The 22,660-nt window shown below is 38.8% G+C and overlaps 3 protein-coding genes across 6 annotated transcripts; 1 reads left to right on the forward strand and 2 right to left on the reverse strand.

The window, feature by feature from the left end:
- The first annotated feature begins 943 nt into the window (after window positions 1-943).
- LOC137715162 (uncharacterized) lies at window positions 944-15,695 on the forward strand. Of its 4 annotated transcripts, XR_015956803.1 has the most exons (14): window positions 966-1,167; window positions 1,603-1,832; window positions 1,979-2,030; window positions 3,535-4,049; window positions 5,419-5,452; window positions 5,918-6,618; window positions 6,704-6,752; window positions 6,824-6,934; window positions 8,122-8,226; window positions 8,359-8,450; window positions 8,541-8,694; window positions 10,422-10,675; window positions 11,886-12,189; window positions 12,369-12,650. XR_015956803.1 is itself a non-coding variant. In XM_088685970.1 (13 exons), the coding sequence occupies exons 2-13, from the start codon at window positions 1,702-1,704 to the stop codon at window positions 15,596-15,598; spliced, it is 2,214 nt and encodes a 737-aa protein (XP_088542096.1). In that variant the 5' UTR covers window positions 966-1,167; window positions 1,603-1,701; the 3' UTR covers window positions 15,599-15,695. The 4 variants fall into 4 exon arrangements, 2 of the variants coding, with proteins under 2 accessions (XP_068310500.2, XP_088542096.1); XM_088685970.1 differs by lacking the exons at window positions 11,886-12,189; window positions 12,369-12,650 and adding an exon at window positions 15,583-15,695; XM_068454399.2 differs by lacking the exons at window positions 11,886-12,189; window positions 12,369-12,650 and having other exon boundaries at window positions 944-1,167; window positions 10,422-10,953.
- Window positions 12,658-13,776, reverse strand: LOC137736637 (protein DOG1-like 4). The gene has a single exon (XM_068475906.2). It carries the CDS (start codon window positions 13,720-13,722, stop codon window positions 12,871-12,873), a length of 852 nt encoding a protein of 283 aa, XP_068332007.2. The 5' UTR covers window positions 13,723-13,776; the 3' UTR covers window positions 12,658-12,870.
- Window positions 15,696-21,612: 5,917 nt separating the features above from the next.
- On the reverse strand, window positions 21,613-22,660 carry LOC137736533 (protein DOG1-like 4). The gene has a single exon (XM_068475816.2). The coding sequence runs from the start codon at window positions 22,657-22,659 to the stop codon at window positions 21,796-21,798; it is 864 nt and encodes a 287-aa protein (XP_068331917.2). The 5' UTR covers window position 22,660; the 3' UTR covers window positions 21,613-21,795.

A 22,660-nucleotide genomic window follows, 5' to 3' on the forward strand; every position in this document is an offset into this window, starting at 1 on the left:
CTTATGTTTATGGTTAAGAATCAAACCGCGTATACTTGACTCATTAAAGATTACATCCTTGAGCTCGTTATAATCAACTAACCTACTAATAGAGGGTTATTTTCGATTTAGTTTGGTCGGTTCACGATTCAGAAAGAGGAGCATGGGGGCGAGAAAGGAGGCATGGTAGAGTGTTGTTGATTATTTGTGTGTTTTGAGCCCTTGACGCTTGAGGGAGAAGATTTGATCGAGGTAGGGGTAAGCCAAATTCGCATGTCAACAACATTTTACCAAGGACGACAAATCTTACATAATTAGAACAGATATGCCAATGTTACACATTTTATCAAATCAACTAATAAATTTAAGAAATTTATTACTCAAGGCCCAAAACTACAATCCATCGTAATTAAGAGTCTAATGCTCCAATAGTCTATTTTCCTTGATGCTCCACAATAGCAAAAATCTAGATTCACCTTTAAAGGGGTCATTTAAGTAAATCCACAATTTGATTAAATTTAAGACATTTAGTTTTATAAATTTATGAAAATAGAAATTGTGTTGTTATTCACACTCGAAAAAAGTTATTGTGCACTCTAAACTTTATATATTTAGAAATAAAGCATATTTATAAAGATTGCACAATGATTGTTTTAGAGTGCGAACAACATCTTTTAATGAAAAATCATCGGCCAAACGAAAATTATGCAAGACAATGTTGTGAACTCAAAATTAAAAAAAAAAAAAAAAAAAAGATTTGTGAGACAAGCTAGGAACCTAACATGCAAAAATGAATACTTTTAACGAATTACACCACAAACTCTTATAAAAAATTCAAGAGAAAATTTAAAAGAATTCAGTAACAAAAATAAAAATACGGGGACTAAAATGAAATATGATGACAAATTTAGGGGTCCTTGTTGGAATTAACTGGATTTGGTAGCTACAATTTCTAAATTAAATTGGCAAAAGGGAAAAATTAATTCGGTCCCTCTCCCAACTGCACCCGTACCGCGGCACCCCGACTCCACTCGTCACCTCCTGTCTCAGCCGCTCACAGCCCATTCCACCCTCCGTTTTCCCAATTTATCGGCCGCTCGCTGCCTCCCTCCCCTCCCTCGCTCCACCTACTTGTGCTTTGTCTGATGGTTGTGCTGCTACCGGAAGATTAGCGGGAGAAGGCAAAGCGTGAGAATACCAAACCCTCCCGCTCTTTCTTTATTTTTTAATTTTGGTTTCAAGTTCTGTTTGTAGTGGTACCTGTTTAAGTTAACTTCTGGATGTTTATTTGCTAAGTATGGTTGATTTCTGACTCTTTTTGGTGTAATTAGCAAATACGATGAACTAATTAGCCCAAGAGATTAACAATAAGCAAATGTGGCAAACTAATTAGCCTAAGAGATTAATAATAAGCAAATGTGTTGCACGAATTAGAAACTGCGGTGACACACTGACGCACCAGTATCTGGGCGGTTGAAGCGCTTGAATCCCTCCGCGTGATATGGTTATATGTTGTTATTCTTTTATCTCTCTCACATCTCAAACCCTAGCATAGTTTGCTTTTGCCATTAAACTCTAAATTTTGAAACTTTTCTTGTGTTTGATTTGCGTGTTGATATTTAGGAGCTGTAGAGCTGTTCCGATGCGCCACAATCGTTATTCAACCAGTAACTTATGGGAATTAACTACCTGAACTGAAGTGGAGAGAAGGTGCACCCAAAAATGGCTATTACTTCTTGTGGTTTAAATGGTAATCATATTAAAATTGATGGTGCTGGTTCGTCTGATGAGCTTGACTATCTTCCATTGATACAACGGCGCAATTTGTTACTTGTTGGAAAGCAAAATTTGAAGTGAGCTCCTTGTTTCCATTTAATATATATATATATATATATATATGTACATATTATCACATGCATAAATTTTTTGATGTTCATTTGAAGTAATGTTAGTAATATTCTAAAGTTAGTGATGGAAGCTTCGTCTTTGGGGTTTACAGGTCCCTCATTGGTGTTACGGTTAAAGAAGAAGATGAGCTCTCCAAGTCACAAGTAATTTGTTAATCTCTACATTTTAGTTCCACTATTTATTTTCTTATTATCACCGTTAGTGGTATTATATTGTGATGATTAATTTTAGCTCAAAGCATTGAAGAGGTGAATGCTTCAAGCCTTGTCTTATAACGCTGAGTAATATGATTCCAAATTCCTTCTCTTTTGAAATTTACAGTAGTATCATAAGCATTTAATGATAAGATATAGCTAGGCAATAACAAATGGCCCTGCTCTTGACATTGAAGTGGTCTATAATCATTGGAGTAAACAGTTTGTAGTTGATTATCCTTTTAGTCGTTAATTTAGTGTTTGATTGATTATTGTCTTTGATCCATGAAGATATAGATTGCTTGTGCCCATTTGTGTCATCTTCGAATAATAGAGATGATGGGTTGATGCATGATATTTTCTTCTTATGAAGATATAGATTGCTTGTGCCCATTTGTGTCATCTTCGAAGAATCTATGGATTCAATATCGAATTTCTGACAGTTTAATTATCGTTTTAACATTGAAGAATATGGATATTGGAAGTCTATTTGGGCATCTGAAATTAAGAAAAGTATTGAATTTTATATGAAGGGTCTTAGGATGTAATGTTAGGTCATAGAAGTTATGGAGTTGTCATGCGTATGTGCGAAATTATTTGGTCAAAAATCACAAACTCTTTTTGAGTGCAAGGCCAATATTGAGAAGGTATTGCTTATATGCAAAGTATGGGCTACTGGATTTAAACAAATTGTCTTCACTGGCAAAGTTTACAAAGTCTCTGCACATGTGGAGAAAAGTATATTTGCATTTAAATAACATAGAGGAGGTACTAGATTTTAGAAAATTGCTTGATTGGATGGGGTAGAGGTTTAGTTATTGTTATGTTTGTTTATCCACCTTTTCCATATATTGCATTTCATTGCCTATGTACGAACAGGATGAGAATCCAGTTAGAATGTCGTGTAACATAGCAATGTTGTTTGTCTTGTAAAGATTTGAATGTAGCTAGAAGTATACGCAAGACACTGGATAGATTCATGAAAATAAGAGTTTTTGTCGATTTGACATGAGAAGATAAGTGATTCGAAATTAGAATGTACCTAAAACACTGGAAGTATGGGTGAGACACTATAGATGGTCCACAAATCAAAGTGGACCATTCTCATGTTTATGAAAACTATGCTTAAATGTTTGAAGAGAAAAACTCAACTGACATAACTTTGTGAGGCATTTTCCTCGGAAGAGTTTTTGTATATTTTACTTGTATATTTATTTGACGTTTTAGCAATGTGCTTTAGGCTGAAGATAGGGTCAAATTACTGCTTGAATATCGATGAGGCTGGCTGAAATAGGAAGCCGTTTGCCTGGAAAAGATGATTGGAAATAATTTCAGTGCAAGCAGTTTGAGTTGGCACCTATTTTTTGTCTTACCTGATTTTTGTTCTTACCTCTTACCTCTGCCGTTTTCTTTTCTTTTTTGGCATGGTTAATAGAATGTGCTTGTTTTGTAGGATGTTTCATCTTTTCCTTCTGTCAGAGAAGTCGGAGTTGAATTATTGGAAGAAGAAAAAAATCAGTTTTCTATAATTTCTAGCGGAGCTACATCTGAACTCTTAGGCTGTAAAACTGTGGCAGATCCCTCACTTGATCAGCATTTACAACCTGACTCTTGCAGCCAAAATGTGGAAATGCCTGGGGATAGTGACTACACTGGGACAAAAGTAAATACTTTTGTTTCTTCAGAGCAGATCGTCTGTACTGATTCTAATATTAATGTTGCTCAACTAGAGAAAACTGATGTCAATATTTCCAGTCTACCTGAAAGTCCATCACCATTAGAAGTTCATGCCAAAGGAAAGGTTGCTTACTCTGGCGGCTTCTTTTGTTCATCTGGAGGTTGTATGAATGGCTTTGCTGGTTCTTCTGTGTTAGCAGTTCAAGTGAAAAGTGAGATCTCTGATCACTCTACTTATGATCACCTGGACCACATTTCCCTCAAAGAGCGACAAAAGATGCTGCAATCAAGGTGCCAATTCCTCCTTGATGATTTTATGACTTGGCACAATTTTTCTTTTCAAAATTAATTTCCTCACACAATCACACACAAGTTGCAGACCTCAAAACTTCTTACAAAATTCACTGCATTTTGATGAACAATAAAAAATTTCAACTTTTGACTCTTTGACTAGTAAAAGTTGACTTCTGCAAGTTACGGGTCTTAGGAAATGACACGTGCCAACACCTGAGAGGCCAAATAAGTAAATTAAGTCTTCTTTTAATCAAATCAAATTAAATTGAAGAGAATCAAATCAAGGACATATGCAAATAAGGGATTCCTCTTCAGTGAGATAATGTTAAAAGGCCCATTTCTTAAGTTTAGAGTTTGGAAGAAAGCTTTCTGTGCTAAAGACCTGTAAAAAGGTAGTTCAATCAAAAGTTTGATGTTAAGAAAGAAAAAATGGAGGCATAGTCCGTTGAGCTGAAAACCTGAAATGTTTTGTTCAACCAAAGGTCGGGCAAAACCAAACCCTTCAACTGTGTTCTGTCGTGATCTTGCATCATGAGGGTATGTGGGAAGATTTGAGAATTTAATTTTAAAGTTCAGCAACATTATAAATGGTTATTTGTGATTTTTTTTGCATTGGCTAGTGGTCATGCAGTCGACAAATTTTAAAGGAGAGAATTTTCTTGATGGAAAGAAGCATTGTTTCATTAATGTAACTAGAAATTTAAAGCTTGTTAAATGAAGAAACAAGTTAGCAAGTCAAAGGATCAAAAATTGTGGCAAATGCGGGTACAATGACTGTTGAAGGAAAACGGAATTCCAATTCAACAGGCAAAAACTGCTGCATGTGACAAGTATGTGTGTACGTCGTGCATCAAATTGGGAGATATGCATGCATCAACAATTTAGTGAAATATTTTGTTAGAATAAATAGTCACCAGTTCAAGAGTTGGACATTTTGATTTATGCAAGTAATGGATCCGACAGAAAATACACGTGCCACATGCCTCATCAAAATTATTTGTGTGTAGAACTGAGTGGCCAAATTATCATAAATTCTTTTAATCAATTGAGTCAAATCAAATTGAACATCATTAAAATCAATGGCAAAGCCTCATACCCAAGTGTCAATTCTTTCACCTTCACTGTTGAAAGAATGTGTTCTCCACCCTTGATTGAAACTCAACTTTGGAGATCTTATAAAAAATTTATTCTCGTAAAAAAGTATACGATCTAAGTACAAATTTTATTTGTTCAGGTTTTTTTTGTATATTTAATTTCAGTTTGTGAAATTTATAAACATGCCTGAATGTGTTTATGTAATTCATATTACTGTAAAGGGATAAATTCTTAGGTTTTTTTTAGTTATTTTATTTATGGCATTTTGCAGGAAACTTTTCGGGTTTGAAAAAGCACTTATTGAGGTAATATTTTTATCCTTATGTTTATTTTTAGAATTATATGTGTGCATTAATTATTGAGAAGCTTGTGGCTACTGTTGAGCTCAGAAGTAGGGTTTATGAAAAAAATCATGTTAATAGACAATGTCATATCTTACTATACTGTGTTCCTCAAAGGCTTACGAAATGGTACCTGGATGGGAACGATTGACAAGTGAGATAAAGTCGGAATTGTTCCATTGGCAATCAGAACTTGTTGCTTTGCTTTCTATTTCTTAAAGTTGACCGGTGGGGTTTTCCTTTTTTCACGAGAAACAAAATTTTGTTAAAAAATAATAAAAACACAGCACAAGACTCGGTCAACTCGAGGTCCACAATTAATATGGCGTAACTCATAAAAAACAAATATTACTTTGAAATAAAAATTGGATATAATATACTTGAATTTCTTCTGATTATGGAAGTATCTTCTAACATTGTATGATACAGGATATTCCAGGGCCACTGTCAAAAGACCTTATGCAACGGCTTGCTTGTAAAGGACAGGCAGATACTAGTAGTGCCGGTGGAGAAGCTTTAGTGGCTACGAGTTCACTTCATGACAATTCTGGAAGAAATAGTTCAGTTGTTTGTAGAACTTCTATGATTAGTTCACCTCATAATGTCATTGTTGAAGCATTTTCTACAGCCTATCAATATTCAGTTAATTCCAATAAGTCCAATTATGGTGGAAAAGGTTCTGAAAGTGATAAGAAATGGTCATCTGAGAGAATGCCTCCTAATGCCATGGAGTTAAGTTCATGTGGGGGACAGGACTATGTGCCTACATGCACAAGTAGAAGGCATTGTTCAACCCCGTCAACATCCGTTAAAGTAAAGGATGAACCTTGGGATGACGGTGTCTTCCAAAATCCGGACAGAAATGCTGGGGGTAAGTTCTCCTTTGACATACTGTCCATAAAGAATGAACCAAGAGTTTTCAATGAAATTAATGAAGATGAGGTTGACCATATGCGGCTGCGTGATCGGTTGAATCTGTTGGCATCTGGTTATGGCTGTGAATTGAACATATCTAGGAGTCATGGATGTTTTGTTAAAGTTGTGCCTTCTGCCAAGTATAGCCCTATTGCCTCAGAATCTGCTAAGCCAATAAACGTCATTCGTCCACGAAAAAGGAAAAAGACTGCCACGTATGTTGTTATGTTTATGTAGGTCATTTTCCACTTAGTTTTATGTCCACTTTTCTTAAGGATATAGGTGTGAAATTAACTGCAGGGATTCCGTTGAAACGGCGTTGGAGGAAGATGCTCCAGGACTACTGCAGGTACTCCATGTTTCTCACAATTGCATTTTCAGTACCATTTGGATGAAGCCTCCTAAAATGATAAATGGCAGGTATTAGTTGAAAAGGGGGTGCTGGTTAATGAAATCAGGCTTTACGGCGAGATTGAGAGTGAATCCTTATGTGAAGACAACTTTGCGGAGCTTGAAGCTGTAATATCAAAGGTTGGCACAATTCTTGTACTATGAGGTTTCCCTCTTGTCTTAGCCTTGTTACAACAATTTTATGTATTGTTCTTGCAGCTTCCTTGTAGCATAGCCTTCAATCATTCCGGGCTCATTGTTAAGATTAATATTAAAAACATTTACCCCATCATGGTTTGTGATTTTGTTCGCGGGGGGAGGGGGTGGGGGTGGTTGTATTTTGGAATTCTTTTCAAATTCCTAGAGTTCCCCATAAGATCTAGTGCGAACCTCCTATTGGCCAATATTGCTGCTTTTATTAGTACACAACAGATGTGCTACTGCAATTGTGAATTACCTATAAGGAAACTGCCAGGGGTACATTTCTTGAAAAACAATAGTTAATTCTTGATCAACTAATGACGAAGTGAGGGCGTATTTAATAATTTTAACGTATGAAAAGAGGTTCATTTGGACACATTGTTCTATAAAGCAATTGAAAAGAAAACTTGTGGCTGCTTGTGAGAATGATGAGAATTTTTTTAAAACCATCTTGTTACACTTTTTAAGAACTTCTCCTCCTTGTTTGGTTGTTATGAAGCGATTGTCTTGTAGAAGAGATGCTTCAGAAAAGAGGGCAGTGGGTAGGCTTTCCCTTCTCTGTTGTACCGTGTGCAAAGAGTGGGGGAATCTGACAGATCATGTTTTTCTCCACTGTTGGTGGAAGGGAATTTGGATGGGGGGTTTACTCTTTTTGTGTGAAAGGTTTGCACGTTCTTGGCCATTTTCTTGGGTTGTTTGGGTGCACAGGAATAGGAAAATTTCTGAAGATAAGCTCAGATTTTGGTCTTCATTATTGGCCTCCATGTCAACAGAGTTAAAGGATAGCTCCCCTCAATTTTTGTAAGATTGGGAAGCTGCAGTATGCCAAATAATTGGCAGTGGGGTTCATGTGGGTAGCGGATATTGTTTTATATTTGCTTCCTGTTTGTTGTTTGTTATTTTAGTGCATTTGTGGTCCACTGCTATGAAATCTTATTGAGTAATAATTGTTCGTTTCTTCTTAAAATTATAGATAGTGAATATTCTGTATGAGTTCTGTTTTGGATAACATATTATCGGCCAACTTTTGGTAGTTAACCGTCTGTATTTGAATTGCCTTGCACAGTTAAATGTGGTACACCATTGCATTAATATCTTTCTAACGTTAGCATATTCATTTTGGACAGCTTTTCTCACAGCGTCAGCCGTTTTTTAAGTTTGCTCCGATACGATGCACCAAGGGCTCAAGAGCTACTTATTGCTTGGCTTGTCTAATTTCACTTGTGGAGCAGGTAATAGGTTTCTTATGATTAGTTCGTCAGCATGATAACAGGCTAATTATTTCAGTTAACGTTTCCCTATATCTTGCTGCAAGACTTTTATCTTTTTGTTTACAATAAATCCCATTTCATTTTATTATACAGAGCCGTTATCTGCAGTTCAGAAATTGGCCGGTTGAATGGGGTTGGTGCCGAGACCTTCAGTCATTTATATTTGTCTTTCCTAAACATAATAGGTGTGCATGAGTTGCATCTTTTTCTTAAGGTTGGTTTATCCTCTCAACTTGAACTGGAGGATTTGACATTTGATTATCACTTGACTGCAGAATTGTGCTGGAACGACCCGAATATGGATATGCAACATACTTCTTTGAGCTATTAGATTCTTTACCTATTGAATGGCAAATCAAGCGCCTGGTGACTGCAATGAAGCTTACCAGCTGTAGCAGGATTTCACTAATTGAGGACAAAGCATTATCGGTAATGATTTTAAAACCTTTATGAGATGGTTGCTGGCATAAATGTGTCAAACAATGGAGACAGTTGTTTAATGAACTCACAACTTTGATCTATCATTAATTTATGAGTAGACTGCCAAACTACCCCCTAGATTTGTAGATCACTTCAGTTTACCTAAATTTGTAGGTCACATTTTTTATCTACCGTGATCATAATAACTACCTCTGGTTTCAGAGGGTTAGGGATTCCAAGTCAAAACGGTTCAATATGTGATGGGTTTCTGTAGGTTATTCCGTTATCCTTTCATCCCTGCACGTGCAATTTGGTGAAAGGAAGTATCTTCAGTTTTCGATAATTACCTTAGATTTTGCTCTTGGGAGGGTTAGCATGCGATTTGGTTCAGAGGGGAAAGCCTTCTCTTTGTTTTCTTCCTAATGGCGCGTGATGCGCACATATGGATTAGAGAGCGTGAACCAATTGTTCTTGCAATGTCAGGGGGCCAATCTTTGTTAGGCATAGCTGTGATGCAACGGATGAGGAGATGGATTATTTGTCGGAGAATGCCAACTTGGTTTGGGTTTTCTGGGTAGGGAGTGGTTCAAACCATAATCATTGTTCCTGCTGTGCTGGAAACCTACATCCAGCCTGTGGTTTGTGTTGGAATAACAGCTCAAAACTAGCTGTGGAAATGTAGGATTTGGAATTGTTGCTTGAACATCGGGGATAATGCTCAAGTATCCAGAGGGAAATCATGTTACAGCAGTGTTTACACTCAAGCGTTCAGAGTAGTTTTTTGAGATACTGTAGTGCAGGCTTGAGTGTGTTGTTGGTTTTCAGACTGCTGTTGTTTGACACATTTGCTGTGTCCCTTTTGCACCAATCTCCTGGTTGGAGTAGAAATCTAAGACGTTGACAAATTGGTCAAAGGGTTATTATGAGCCTTAAATAGGGTTCTTCAAGTTTTTTAGCTTCCTTTGTGATCATTATTCAGATTTTGATAGTTTTCTCACTCTAGGGTTCAACTTTTGAGAGGGAAATCTGAGTGAGTTTGAATGTTTGCGAGTTTTATGGGGTTGGAAGAGGCTATTTCCTAATCATTGTGATCTTGTTTCTTTATTGGTGGATCGTGATTCCTCCCCATGAACATAACCCAGTTTGGGGTGGAACCATGTTAATAAAGTTATGTTGATTAATTGTTTTATCTGCATCTTCACTCTCAAATTAGTGTTTGTGGTCTTAGACTGGAATTTGAGTCCAAATGTCTAATGGTCGGGCTGTGTTATGACTCGGAACTTTTATTTTACTTTAATAGTTTCTTTTTATCTGAGAAATATTCGAGGGAGCTGTTATTGGCACTCCAAAAATGTTATCTTGCACTCTCTGTTTATTTTCTCCCGTTTGCTTTCATAAAGGAGTGCAGGAGGACTTTTTTGGAGTGCCAAGAACAGTTCCCATTGTATATATTTATAGATTTTTATGCTTAAGAATAACGTGCTATTGTTGAGATAGCCAAATTGGAAGGCCTCTGTATTGTAGTGAAGTGTTATACACACACGTGCTTTTTGGCCAAGTTTGTATTTTGTCTTTTGTTGCCATTTTTTGTGGGCAATTTGTAATCAGTTGGATTCAGCTTTAAGCATGGCTTATCTGGATGAATAGACAGTTTGGGCATTTTGTATTATCATTCTAGAGGGTAATATATCTGATTTGGTTCTAACCGTATCTTTTTCCTGGATTGACCGGTTAAGGTTGGAGAAGACTTGACCGAAGGCGAGGCCCAGGTGCTAGTGGAATATGGTTGGGAACCCAATACTGGTTTGGGAACCATGCTCAAGTACCGTGGCAGAGTTGTTCATGACAGAAGAAATGAAACTGATAGCTCGGAGTGGAGATCAAAAATAGGGAAGTTGCTAATCGATGGCTATAATGGTGGGACTCTGATTACAAACAACATCCCAAAGAAGGTTCTAGAATACAGAGATGCTCAAGGACCAGAAATCAAGTTAGAGCTCTAAACTGAATTATGCTAAGCTTGTAGAAATATTTTTCTCTTTCTCAAGGTCCTGCCAAAGGTCGTTAAAGTTAGGTTATGTCTTTTTTCTCGTCTTTTTTTTTTTTGGGTCTGGAAATTAGGTTTTATGTCCTAGCAGCTATTTAGACATGGTTGATTAGAAAAGAAAGACCAGATTATTTTTATTTGTGTTTAGTGATACTATTTGATATATGGTGAGGCCAACTTCGTTGCTTTGATAGAGCTTTCCGGGGGTCACCTTTCACTGATTCTTAGAGGTGTGCTATTTCCTATCCTTTTTGTATCTATCGGGAATGAACTTTGATTGGCTTGTTGGTGTAATACAAAGGCATTTCTTTGTATTTAAAAGAGTGCACAGGTGAGGCGACGATTTGAGAAAGCTCAGTTTCTCGTTTCTTGACCTTTTTACACTCTTTGCAGTGCCCTGATTTGGTAACTGTTTCCCCAATTCCTACTTTGATCTGATCTAGTTTAGGTGGAGAATCCGGATTGTTCCTTCTTATGTGCTGTGCTTTGGATGGCAGAGCCAGCATGCAGAGGAGCCCTGGTGGATCTGGAAAGCCTTTACACTACTGAACCCAGTCTGTTGTCCAATGTTCCGATTTCTCAATCCCCGGCGCAGGCTGCTACGAGCTTCACAGAGAAGCTTTTAAGTTCTCATTGTTTTGGAAATCCTCAAAATTTTGCTGGTGCTGGATGGGTGGTTAAATTTTGAGTGATCAGTACGCGACAGAGTTTTTAGAATGGATCAAAATGTCAAAAATATCCTAACGATTTGTAAGTAACACAGATTTTAGAGCTGATCCTGTGTTGCCCGCCTTTTGAGTTCAAAGGAAAAGGCTATAAAGCGTTTCGATTATTTGAAATTGTGCTGCTGTCTGTGGAATGGTGCCCTTATGGTGTCGGTTGGACTTCCAAATGATTTCAGGTCATGAATGTGCCCGGAAATTGTTAGATATTCATAGTTACGGGCCACTATCTCACTCTTAACCATCCCGATATTGTTTTAACTTACTACCTATTTCTAGGTGTTGTGTTTTACACAAAAGATCTCGGTGTTGTTAAAATGAAACACCTATGTATTGTATTTTATTTTCTTAGCTCCCCGATGTAGGATTTATATTCAACAAAAACTACTATTGATTTATAACAATGGCTTCCTCTCTCTGTGTTGCTGCAGAAACCCAACATTTATCGAAGTTTCAACTACCACCTCTTGCTCTTGCTCTTGCTCGGGGTAGGCAACGGCTTGCTACTCCCTCCCTTCTTACCCTTTCCCACTTTTACTCCCCTCTCATCTCCTCTACCCCTTTCCCCTCACAGCATCCCACCCCTTCTATGGTCTCGATTACCTCCCTAAGCTTGTTTCAGTATTGGGCTTCATGCTCTTTATCCGACATTTTTCGCCTACTTTTTGTCATTTAACTTTCCTTCCTCCCTTCTCCTTAGTCGTGATATTCCATGCCCACTCATCACATGCTTAGGTATGCGGGTTCCGATCAGAAATTGAATTTTAGATCCACATCCCTCACCTCCCCTCCCTAACCGGCATGCCGGATTCCCATCAAGGCCAAGTGTCCTAGGGCATCCGCCACATTAAGAGTATTTTGCCCCCTTAACCTCATTTTTATCCGTAAGATGCTTTGTTTGTGTATATTTGCAGGGTTTCGTGCGGGAGCTTAGATCATGTGTCTACTTTCTCGGTTCAAAGATTGGCTTCCTCCAAGGATGCAACGGTGGTGGCAATTTGGTTTATGCTGCTTGAGATTATGGTTTTTGTTGTTGTTTGTTTTTGCAGTCTTCAAATCTAAGTATGTGTGGGCTTCTGGTTGCACTTCTCTTCTTGCTTGGGCCTTTTACTGTTTAGCTGGCTATTTTTGAACATTCTACTAGTTTTTAATGTAAGTAATCTTGTTTGACAAAATAAAAATAAGCTTTATAACAAGGTACACTTGCTTAAAGTGGCGTCATTAATTGTCATTAAAACCTCGCCCGGAGTAAACCGAGTGGGGAAGACCTCGAGCGTATAGTATAGTCTCACATCAAATTCATAGTCTAGTACACAATTACGCGCGACAACATACGTAGGTACTTAGGCACTTAGGCCTCTCCTAAAAACTCGTCAATAATTTAGACCGACGGGATCGATGCATGAGATGAAATGATCATGGTTGAGAAGATTGGGCACGGGTAGTGGCGTCTTTCTTTTTTCCCCAGTCATGAAGCCTCAAGTGCAACTCAGCAGCGGCAATCAAGAAATGGACGGCCTGGATTGGAGTCAGAATGTGAGTGATAGCTTTCAGCGTCCTCAGCCGTAGATTATCAGCCCTATGCAGAACCTCCTCCAAACCTTGCTCCTTGGATGCCAGAGCGGATTCCACTCGGGGGTCCTCCTCCGCAACCGGATCATCACCAACGTTACCGGCATCCATCAACTCCGTAATGACGTGGGACAAGCCGACCATGGAGGAGTCAGCGACGGCCTCCTGCCGTTTGGCCATCTTCTCGCTGATGTCCCTCTCTTCCTTAACAGTCCTCTGCTGCATCTGGTCCACTTGCGTGAGCTGATGTGACGACAAATCCGCCAAGTCACCCTTACTACTACTACAAAACCCTCTGATAAACTCCGCGACTCGAACCTCGAGTTGCAATCCCGACTTTGAGTGGAAGAGATGAAAAGCCATGCTTGGTCTCCAGCCGCCAATCCAAAGGAAGGCGTCCTCGAGGGAGCTCAGCCAAGACGGCGACAGCATCCCAAGGACGTCTTGCTTAACCCATCTCGACTTGACCTCGTAGTAATGCTCGTAGTGCTTCACCACGCGCTCCACCAGCGTTCCTAAACTTGTACTGCTAGTATTAATAGCGGCAGTGGTTGTAGGATTAGTAGCGGCGGAGGTGGTGTTATTTTTGGCGGCAGTAAGGAGGTCGTGGAGGTGCTGGTTTTGTTCATCAAGCCAGCACTCAAAGAAACTGTGGAAGCTCTCTCGCTCAACTTCTAAAATGTTGGTGTTTGCCATGGTTGACGACGACGACGACGACGACTACTACTAACTAATACGATACACACTAGCTAGTGCTTATACACACACACACACAAATGGACAAAACCCAGATTCCCAGGTATGGTTTATTTTATATCTGTTCTTCAAATATGATATAATATCATATGAAAAAGGATCGAAGGTGAAGATATTTTTGGATTTGCAAAGGCGGTCTTGTCCTTTTGCTTCAAAGAAAGCCAATAAAGAATAATTCAGTTCAGTGCAGTAAACGACACGCTTAGAGACTCAGATAGCCAGCCATTCATGCAAAATGCAGTGCATCAGATGCGCTGAAACTGAAACTACCCCCTATTTCCTTTGGGCGCTTTGACAAACAAGAAACAAGTTGAATTAGAACAACGAACTGAACTGTCTACTTGCGTTGCGCTCGTAGTACGGCTCCTTGCAAGCGCAACGTGAATTAGTACAACGGACTGAAATGACTACTTCAGTTTGACTTACTATAGTAGTCACTATAGTTAGTGGTGGAGCCAGAATTCTTTGTGAGATATGGCCTTTAATATATGTATAAAGAAAAAATTTTGAATCATAACATAAGTAATTGAAGTAATCTTTGTGGATACAAATTTCCGCCGTCTTCTACTTTAACGAAAATACACCTACAAAATAATAACACCTAAGATTAAGGCCAAAAGCCTTGTGCCCACGCTAAAAGATGGGCTTTGGCCGAAGAATATCCGATGTCAAAGTTAGAATTTGAGAGAGAAAGTGTTTAGAAATTTTTGGGGAGAAAATGGCCTTTCTTTTTTGGTGTGAAGATGGGGCTATATATAGGGGTGTGGCCAGCCCTATTTGGAGAAATAGGGACATGCCACTTATGACAGTATTTTGAATATAATTGCAAGATATTATGTCAAATAATATCTTGCAATTAATTTGGTAATTAATATCAATTTGAAAAAAATTATTGGGAGTTACTTTGTGGGTGAGGATTTGATGAGGAGTGATGAGAGGGTTTTGAATAAATATCATTTTGATCACCTTTGACTCCTTCTTGATTGAGCTGTTATTATCCGTTGCATGCGCGTGAGAATCCCGGTGTGCCTCGAGGGTAATTTTATTCTTTTTACCCTAAAGTACATGTGTTGCCTCCATAATTTTCTTGATTATTTTTTGCTCCACAATCTTCACAAAACCGAAAGACCCATTAAATTTAATAGAGAGAATAAAAAAGAAGTGTATAATACAATTAAGTGGGAGGCAGAGAGCAGTGTAACCAGTAAAAAAAATTGAAATTACAAGAAGAAAATATAAAGTAGTTTGAATCCTTTGACAGAAAAGGAAGGCAAAGAGGAGGGCTGTAAATAATAGTTGATTAGGTTGCTTTAGAAATAACGTTAAGTCGATTTTAAAACGCTATTCTTGAGTTTCACTAAACCACAAAGGCAAAATAAACAAAATTGATAGAAAAATATAAGACATGACATCAGTCGACTCAACTTCTTTACGAGAACAATTCATCTTCTTCTTAAGTCTTACTATTCAACAAGTTTTATTTTACTTCAATAGTTTTTTTTTAACTGAGATAATATTTGAGAAAACTGTTATTGACACTCTAAAAATGTTATCTTACACTCTCCGTGTTTATTTTCTCCCTTGTGCTTTCATAAAGGAGTGCAAGAGGACTTTTTAGTTCCCATTTTATATATTAATAGATTTTTATGTGTAAGAATAACATGCTATTGTTGAGAGATGGCCAAATTGAAAAGCCTCTGTATTATAGTTACGTGTTACGCACACGCACACGCTTTGTATTATCATTCTAGAGAGTAATATATCTGGTTTGGTTCTAACTGTATCTTTTTCCTGGTTAAGGTTGGAGAAGACTTGACCGAAGGCGCGCGAGGCCCAGGTGCTAATGGAATATGGTTGGGAACCCAATACTGGCTTGGGAACCATGCTCAAGTACCGTGGCAGAGTTTTTCACGACAGAAGAAATGAAACTGCAAGTACCAGACATATTTTAGATCTGATCTTGTTTGCCGGCCTTTTTGGTTCAAAGGAAAAGGCTTGGAAGGCGTTTCAATTATTTCAATTAATTGTGCTGCTGGCTATGGAATGGTGCCTTAATGATGTTGTTGGACTCTTCCAAATGGTTTCAGGTTGTGCATGGACCCCAAAACTAACGATGGATTTATAACACTTACTTAAATGGCTTTGTTAAAACCTTCGCCGGAGTAAACCCGGTGGGAATAGCCAGTTTCATAATCGACACTCTATTACGTCAACATGGAGCATGTTTCCAGGTAATACTAGGTTAAGGTTTTGACTGATATCTGAATTATCTATTGCTGAATTATTTTCGTAGGTTAACATTAGGTAAACTATTTTCGTAAAACTATATAGTAGGTAAACTATTTTTGAAAAATTAAACAGTAGGTAAATTATTTTCGGAGAATTAATGTGACAGCCCGTTCCGAAAATTTTAAAACGTACGCGTGAAAAGACGATTTTGCCCCTAGTGCGATTTCTTTACGTTGTGTGGTTGTTGGCTGATGGTGGACCACACATTCCCCCCCACACACACACACTCACCCTTTCCCTGTCCCGTGCCATTTCCCTTCCCATTTCCTATCCAAACGTACAGACACACACACAAACACATCAAATCTTCACAGATCGAAGAAACAAAGTACATATCCATGCTCGTGAGGTCCATTGGAGTCTAACCATACCCATTTTAGGTAAGGATACCTTCGTTTTCACGTCGAACTCGGGATACCCGATTTTTGGTACTGTTCATGCACACGTAAATTCTTATGTTTTTGGGAATTTCAAGCTTGGTGAGGTCCTTAGGAGGCTCGGGGTGGTTCGTTTGAAGGTTTTGGACGTCGGGATCACGAGTTTCGAGGTTGGCCGGAGTTGGGGGTATTTTCCAGGCGAGATTTAATGGATTTTAGCACTTGAAAGTGGTATGATCTTGTTCCTCTCGTTGTAAGCTTCATTTTGGTACCAATTTTGTGAAATTTGGTTGAAAAACGAAGAAGATAGGATGGTTTAAAGATTTCCCGATTTTCCGGCGCCGGAGCCTTGCTGGAGCAGACGACGGAATATTCCGTCAGTTTGGACGGAATATTCCTAACGCCGTTGACAGAATCCGTTAAAGTTAACGGAATATTCCTGACGGCGTTAACTGACGCCGTCAGCGTGCCAGGCACGTGCCTGCGCGTGGCCGGCGCGTGTGGCCGTGCCTTGGCCGGCACGTGGGGGCGCGTGCGACGGTGAAAAATTATTTTAAAAATATGGGGATGTTCCTGAGGTTGAGTAGATCACGTTGGTGTATTCATACACCCCATTTGAGCATTGTATGAGAAGTTATTTCTTAAGATTGGTTATGTGCTTTAAAATTAACGTTTTTGTAGTTGTTTCGCATATAGGTGAATCCTATCGTGAGGACGAGCGTGGTCACTCGAGGCAAGGGGGTTACGACCCTTCCACTTACCAGTGAGTGGGCTTTTGGTTTTCCGTATATACCTATATACTTATATTTTCCCAGAAATTCATTCAGAACATTTATTCGTTATATGCCGTGCCTATAGTTTTTGCCGTTATTTATGCATTGTTAATTGTTTATATATATGTATGTTTGGTGCTGCGGACGCACATGTAAGTGTCAGGTGAGTTGTGATTTATGTTTACATTCAGTAGTGATTTGAGATGCATAGAGAGCTCATAACATGCACCCCCGGTGTTAGTGCTCCCGCCCAGAGTTGGGCACAGTCCTTCACATGATGTTCACCTCCCGCACCACACGCTCAGCTTGGATCCAAGTTAGGTGCACAGTCCTGTCGTACAGACCACTCTAGGTGGTTCCGATTCGTAGGTGACCCGCGATTATTCGCACAGCCTTCACGTGATCGTAGCACTTAAGCGTATATATATGTTACACCCAGGCCTGTCGTACAGACCACTTTAGGTGGTTCCGACTCGTGTGCAGGTCTAGTTAGTGAGATTGAGATTTGAGCTCTAGATTCAGCCGTACAGGTCACGTTAGGTGACTCCGGCTGACAGATTATATGATATTGATGTGTGATTACCTGAGCACTTTTACTTTGAGGTTTTGGCATAACATATTCTTGAGCATGATATTTATATATATGTACTCTATTTTCTGGGAAGTATACAGGTTTTACGGCGAGGGGTTAAAACCTATTTATTAAATGGTTTTCGAAAAGCTTTGTTTTTGCCCACTCACGCTTTTGTTTTGTGCCCCTCCAGGTTCTAGTTGGCTAGCACGTTTGGTGGTTTCCCTGAGGATTTTCTCGGCATATCTGACAGACGATCACCAGCGTAGGACCACCTTCGGGTGTACTTTTGTTGCGTCGTTTTCTCCTGGACTGCTTTAGGCTTTATGCTCTGAACTTAGCGTCACACTTACGCTTGCACTTGTTGTTATTACTTTATGTAAGACTAGTTTTTATTTATTCGTACTATTTACATTATTATTTTATTAGCTTCCGCACTGTGCACATGGTTACGTCACTTCCACGTGACGGCCAGCATGCCCTGATCTCGATCGGGGTGTGTCAATTAAACAGTAGGTAAATTTTTTAGTAAAAAATTATAAAGCAGACAAAACATTTTCGTAAAATATTAAACAATAGATACATTAATCTTGTGATAGAAAGAGATTAATGGATAGACTATTCCACTAAATTAGGTAATATTCAAATTGAAATTAAAAAAAAAAATCCAAATCAATTTTTACATTAGTTGTTGGAACCAGATTTCATGGCTACAAGACCTTGACAAACATGAATGCGCGCGATGAATTACAAAACCTTCCATATTAGTTTCTATATTAATCTATATATTGCTATTAGCTGGGGTGTATTAGGAATTCAAAAATTATAAAAACTGACGCACAAATTTAATTTGGTAAGTTGCTTTGGATTAATCATTGGGTTTTATTCGGATAACAATAATATGATTGATATAGGCTAGAAAAAAAAATGATTACTAATCCTCCGTATTCAATTTTTCTTCAATAGTTTGCGACTATTTAATAGTCTTCGAATGAATGGTGAAAATTGATTGGGTAAAGTACAAAAAAATACCTCAACTATTGGTGTCACGACACTTTCATACCTCATCTTTTAAAATTGACAATGTCATACCTCATTTTTAGAGCACTTCCACCGTGTGCTCCAACCCGAGGGACAGGCGCATAAACTGGGCCAAAGAGCCCGAGTGATGAAGTCCAGCGTGTGCTGGCGAACGAGCCCGAGCAGGCCCAAGCGAGAGCCCAGGTAGGAATCGATAGCCCGAGAGCCTCAGGGTTGTGTGACGTGTGGCTGATGTGCGGCATCGGTGCATGCGCCAACCTTGACATCTCCCCGTCCCCCTTCCCCTCATTTGACCTGGATCTACACACCCAAACCCTCAATTCGAACGAAAAACATCAACTATGCAGAATCAATTTCAAAAAATTAAATTAAACAAAATTTTCCAATAAAACTGCGGTTCTTAAACCACTGCATATAGGATCAAATTCGATCGGCAGCAAAATAAATCAAACAAGAAATTAATAAAAAAAAATCATCGGATTGAACTCACTATTCGGGATTCATGGCTGGGACTTAGAACGAGTCGCAAAAAATTAGGGAGAAATTCTAGTCCCAGCAAGTAGTTGCCGCTATGTGTAGAGAGAAGGGAAGTGGAAGAGGAAGGGAAGGGAATGAAAGCAGAGAAGAGGAGAGATGATGATGGTGGAATAAGGGAAAAAGGTAAATGAGGGGAAAAAGGGAAAGAGGGATAGAAAGAAAAGAGAGAGAGAGGGGGAGAGAGGAAGAACCGATCAAATGAAGAGAAAAAAGGAAAGGGTGATGGGGATGTTTGATGAATTGGGTGAGAAAAAAAATTTAATATTTTATTAGCTATTGCCAGAGTTATTCAAGTGCAACGGTGAAAATGCAAAAGGCAGTTACTGTTCACTGAGTGGATTAAATAGTGAATAGCCTGGGGGAGGGTTTCTCAAGGTGGAAGTGCTCTTAGAATTTGATCCAATATTATACCTGTTATTTGACTGTTTACTTTTCAGTTAAATGTCGACGTGGTTTGATCCGGATCCCACTTTTTATTAAAAAATTAATAAATATTATTAAAAACTAAAAAAAATCATTTAATAATTTTTAAATATTAAAATAATAAAGAAAAGTTAAAATAAAATTTTAAAAAAAAAACCTTTTGTTCGTACCCTTCCCCCACCCCCCGCCCCTCTTCTCTCTCTTCTCCCCCATCTTCATCTTCTTCTCCCTTCCTGCAACCCAGAAAAAAAAAAAAAAAAAAAGGAGGAAGAAGAAGAAGAAGAAGAAAAAAAAAACCGAATCTGCAACCCAAAAGAAAGAAGAAGAAAAAAAACCCGAATCTGCAACCCAGAAGAAGAAGGAGGAAGGAGGAGGAAGAATAAGAAGAAGAAAAGAAAAAAAAACCCAAATCTGCAAAAGAAGGAGGAAGAAGAAGAAAAATATAAAAAATATAAAAAAACCCAAATCTGCAACAGAAGGAGGAGGAAAAGAAAAAAAAAACCAAGATCCCATTAAGGTGGAATCGGGAAACCTTCGTGACCTCCTCCTTCTTCTTCTTCTTCTTCTTCTTCCTCGTCCTCGTCCTTCTTCCTCTTCTTCTTCTTCGGGGAGGGGGGTTGTTACTGAGGTTTTTTTTTTTTTTATTTTTTATTTTGTTTTTACTTTTCTTTTAATATTAAATAATTTTTTTTGTAGTTTTTAATAATATTTTATTACTTTTTTAACAGAAAATGGGCCTCGAATCAAGCCACGTCAGCATTTAACTGAAAAGTAAACGGCCAAGTAACGGAAGGTATAACATTGGACCAAATTCTAAAGATGAGGTATGACATTGTCAATTTTAAAAGATAAGGTATGAAAGTGTCGTGACATTAATAGTTAAGGTAGTTTTTTGTACTTCACCCAAATTGATTTTAAGAAATCAAACAGTAAAAATTGTAAAGTCAGACTCCTTGGTAGGCCGGAGGTGCTTCCAGAATGAGGTGTAGGACTACTCGGCATCTCCAACCCTACTTCAAAACCTGATGTATAAACTTCCTTTAACTATACTCGAAGACACAATTCCCAAAATGTGTTTTTTAGAGTTTCAAATCTACTCCAAATATGGAGTATGAAGAACCATACTCTAAATTTAGAGTATGTACTTTATTTCTCAAATAATGCCTATACTACCCTTTTTTGTTAGGGAAGTGTTATTGACACTTCAAAAATCTCATTCTACACTCCTCACAAGTGTATTTTTCTTTACAAATATAGAAAATTTGGAGTGTAGAATGAGATTTTTAGAGTGCTAATAACAATTCCTTTTTGTTATACTACAGAAATTTTATTTGAAGTTGTTCTGCTGGCTATGGAATGGTCCTTAATGGTGTTGGTTGGACGTCCAAATGATTTTCGGTCATGAATGTACTTGGAAACTGTCAGATATTCAAATAGATGGGCCACTAATTTATATCAACATTAAAACACTTCTAACCTTAATTTATAGTTACCGCAGTATATTCTCTTTGCACATCATTTTCGTTCTCTGAGTTATACATGTTATCGGTGTTCACAACTAAACTCGATTACACAGACCTCATTGCAACCTACAGTGCCACAAATTACCTCACTTTCTGCCAACACTCTGCTTCTTTTTCTTATTATATTTTCTATGTTTAAATAGTATGAACATACTAAAAACCTGTTAATTACAAACTATCCATTACAAGTTTGTACTCCCTGTTTTCTTCTTTTACGTCCAGTAGCTTTTAAGACCCGCAGCAACGCATAAGCACTATTGCTAGTGTATTTTATATTCTTAGTTCCCCAATATGGGATTTATATTCAACAAAAACTACCTATTGATTTATAACAACACTTCCTTAAAGTGGGATCATTGTCATTACATTTCATAATCTACTACACTCTATTACGCGTGACAAGAAGATGCTTACGTACTTAGGCTTCTCCTAAAAACTTGTTATTAATTTAGACGGGATGGATGCATGAGATGAAATGATCATGGTTGAGAAGAGTGGGCATGGGTAGTGGCGTCTTTCTTTTTCCCCCAGTCATGAACCCTCAAGTGCAACTCAGCAGCAGCAATCAAGAAATGGACGGCCTGGATTGGAGTCAGAATGTGCGTGATGGATTTCAGCGTCCTCAGCCGTAGATTATCAGCCCTATGCAGAATCTCCTCCAAACCTTGCTTCTTGGATGCCAGAGCGGATTCCACTCGGGGGTCCTCCTCCGCAACTGGATCGTCACCACAACCGGCATTCATCAACTCTGTAATGACGTGGGACAAGTTGACCATCGAGGAGTCAGCGACGGCCTCCTGCTGTTTGGCCATCTTCTCGCTGATGCCCCTCTCTTCCTTAACAGTCCTCTGCTGCATCTGGTCCATCTGCGTCAGCTGATGCGACGACAAATCCACCAAGTTACCCTTACTACTACTACTACAAAAGCCTCGGATGAACTCGGATACGCGAGCCTCGAGTTGCAACCCCGACTTTGAATGGAAGAGGTGAAAAGCCATGCTTGGTCTCCAGCCGCCAATCCAAAGGAAGGCGTCCTCGAGGGAGCTCAGCCAAGAAGGTGACATCATTCCGAGGACGTCCTGCTTAGCCCATCTCGACTTGACCTCGTAGTAATGCTCGTAATGCTTCACCACGCGCTCCACCAGTTCTCCTAAACTTGTACTGCTTGTGTTAATAGCAGCAGTGGTTGTTGCAGGATTAGTAGCGGCGGTAGTGGTGGCGGTGGTGTTATTTTTTGCGGCAAAAGTGAGGTCGTGGAGGCGCTGGTTTTGTTCATCAAGCCAGCACTCAAAGAACCTGTGGAAGCTCTCGCGCTCAGCGTCTAGAATGTTGGTGTTTGCCATG

This window comes from Pyrus communis, chromosome 15, assembly GCF_041283825.1.
Source record: "Pyrus communis isolate YQ-2024b chromosome 15, ASM4128382v1, whole genome shotgun sequence".
NCBI lineage: Eukaryota > Viridiplantae > Streptophyta > Magnoliopsida > Rosales > Rosaceae > Pyrus > Pyrus communis.

Coding starts and splice junctions, on each gene's coding strand:
- LOC137736637 (XM_068475906.2), bottom strand. CDS start 13,722: ATGGCAAACACCAACATTTTAGAAGTTGAGCGAGAGAGCTTCCACAGT.
- LOC137715162 (XM_088685970.1), top strand. CDS start 1,702: ATGGCTATTACTTCTTGTGGTTTAAATGGTAATCATATTAAAATTGAT. Junction 6,753..6,823: donor ATGCTCCAGGACTACTGCAG/GTACTCCATGTT, acceptor GATAAATGGCAG/GTATTAGTTGAAAAGGGGGT. Junction 8,695..10,421: donor TTGAGGACAAAGCATTATCG/GTAATGATTTTA, acceptor TGACCGGTTAAG/GTTGGAGAAGACTTGACCGA.
- LOC137736533 (XM_068475816.2), bottom strand. CDS start 22,659: ATGGCAAACACCAACATTCTAGACGCTGAGCGCGAGAGCTTCCACAGG.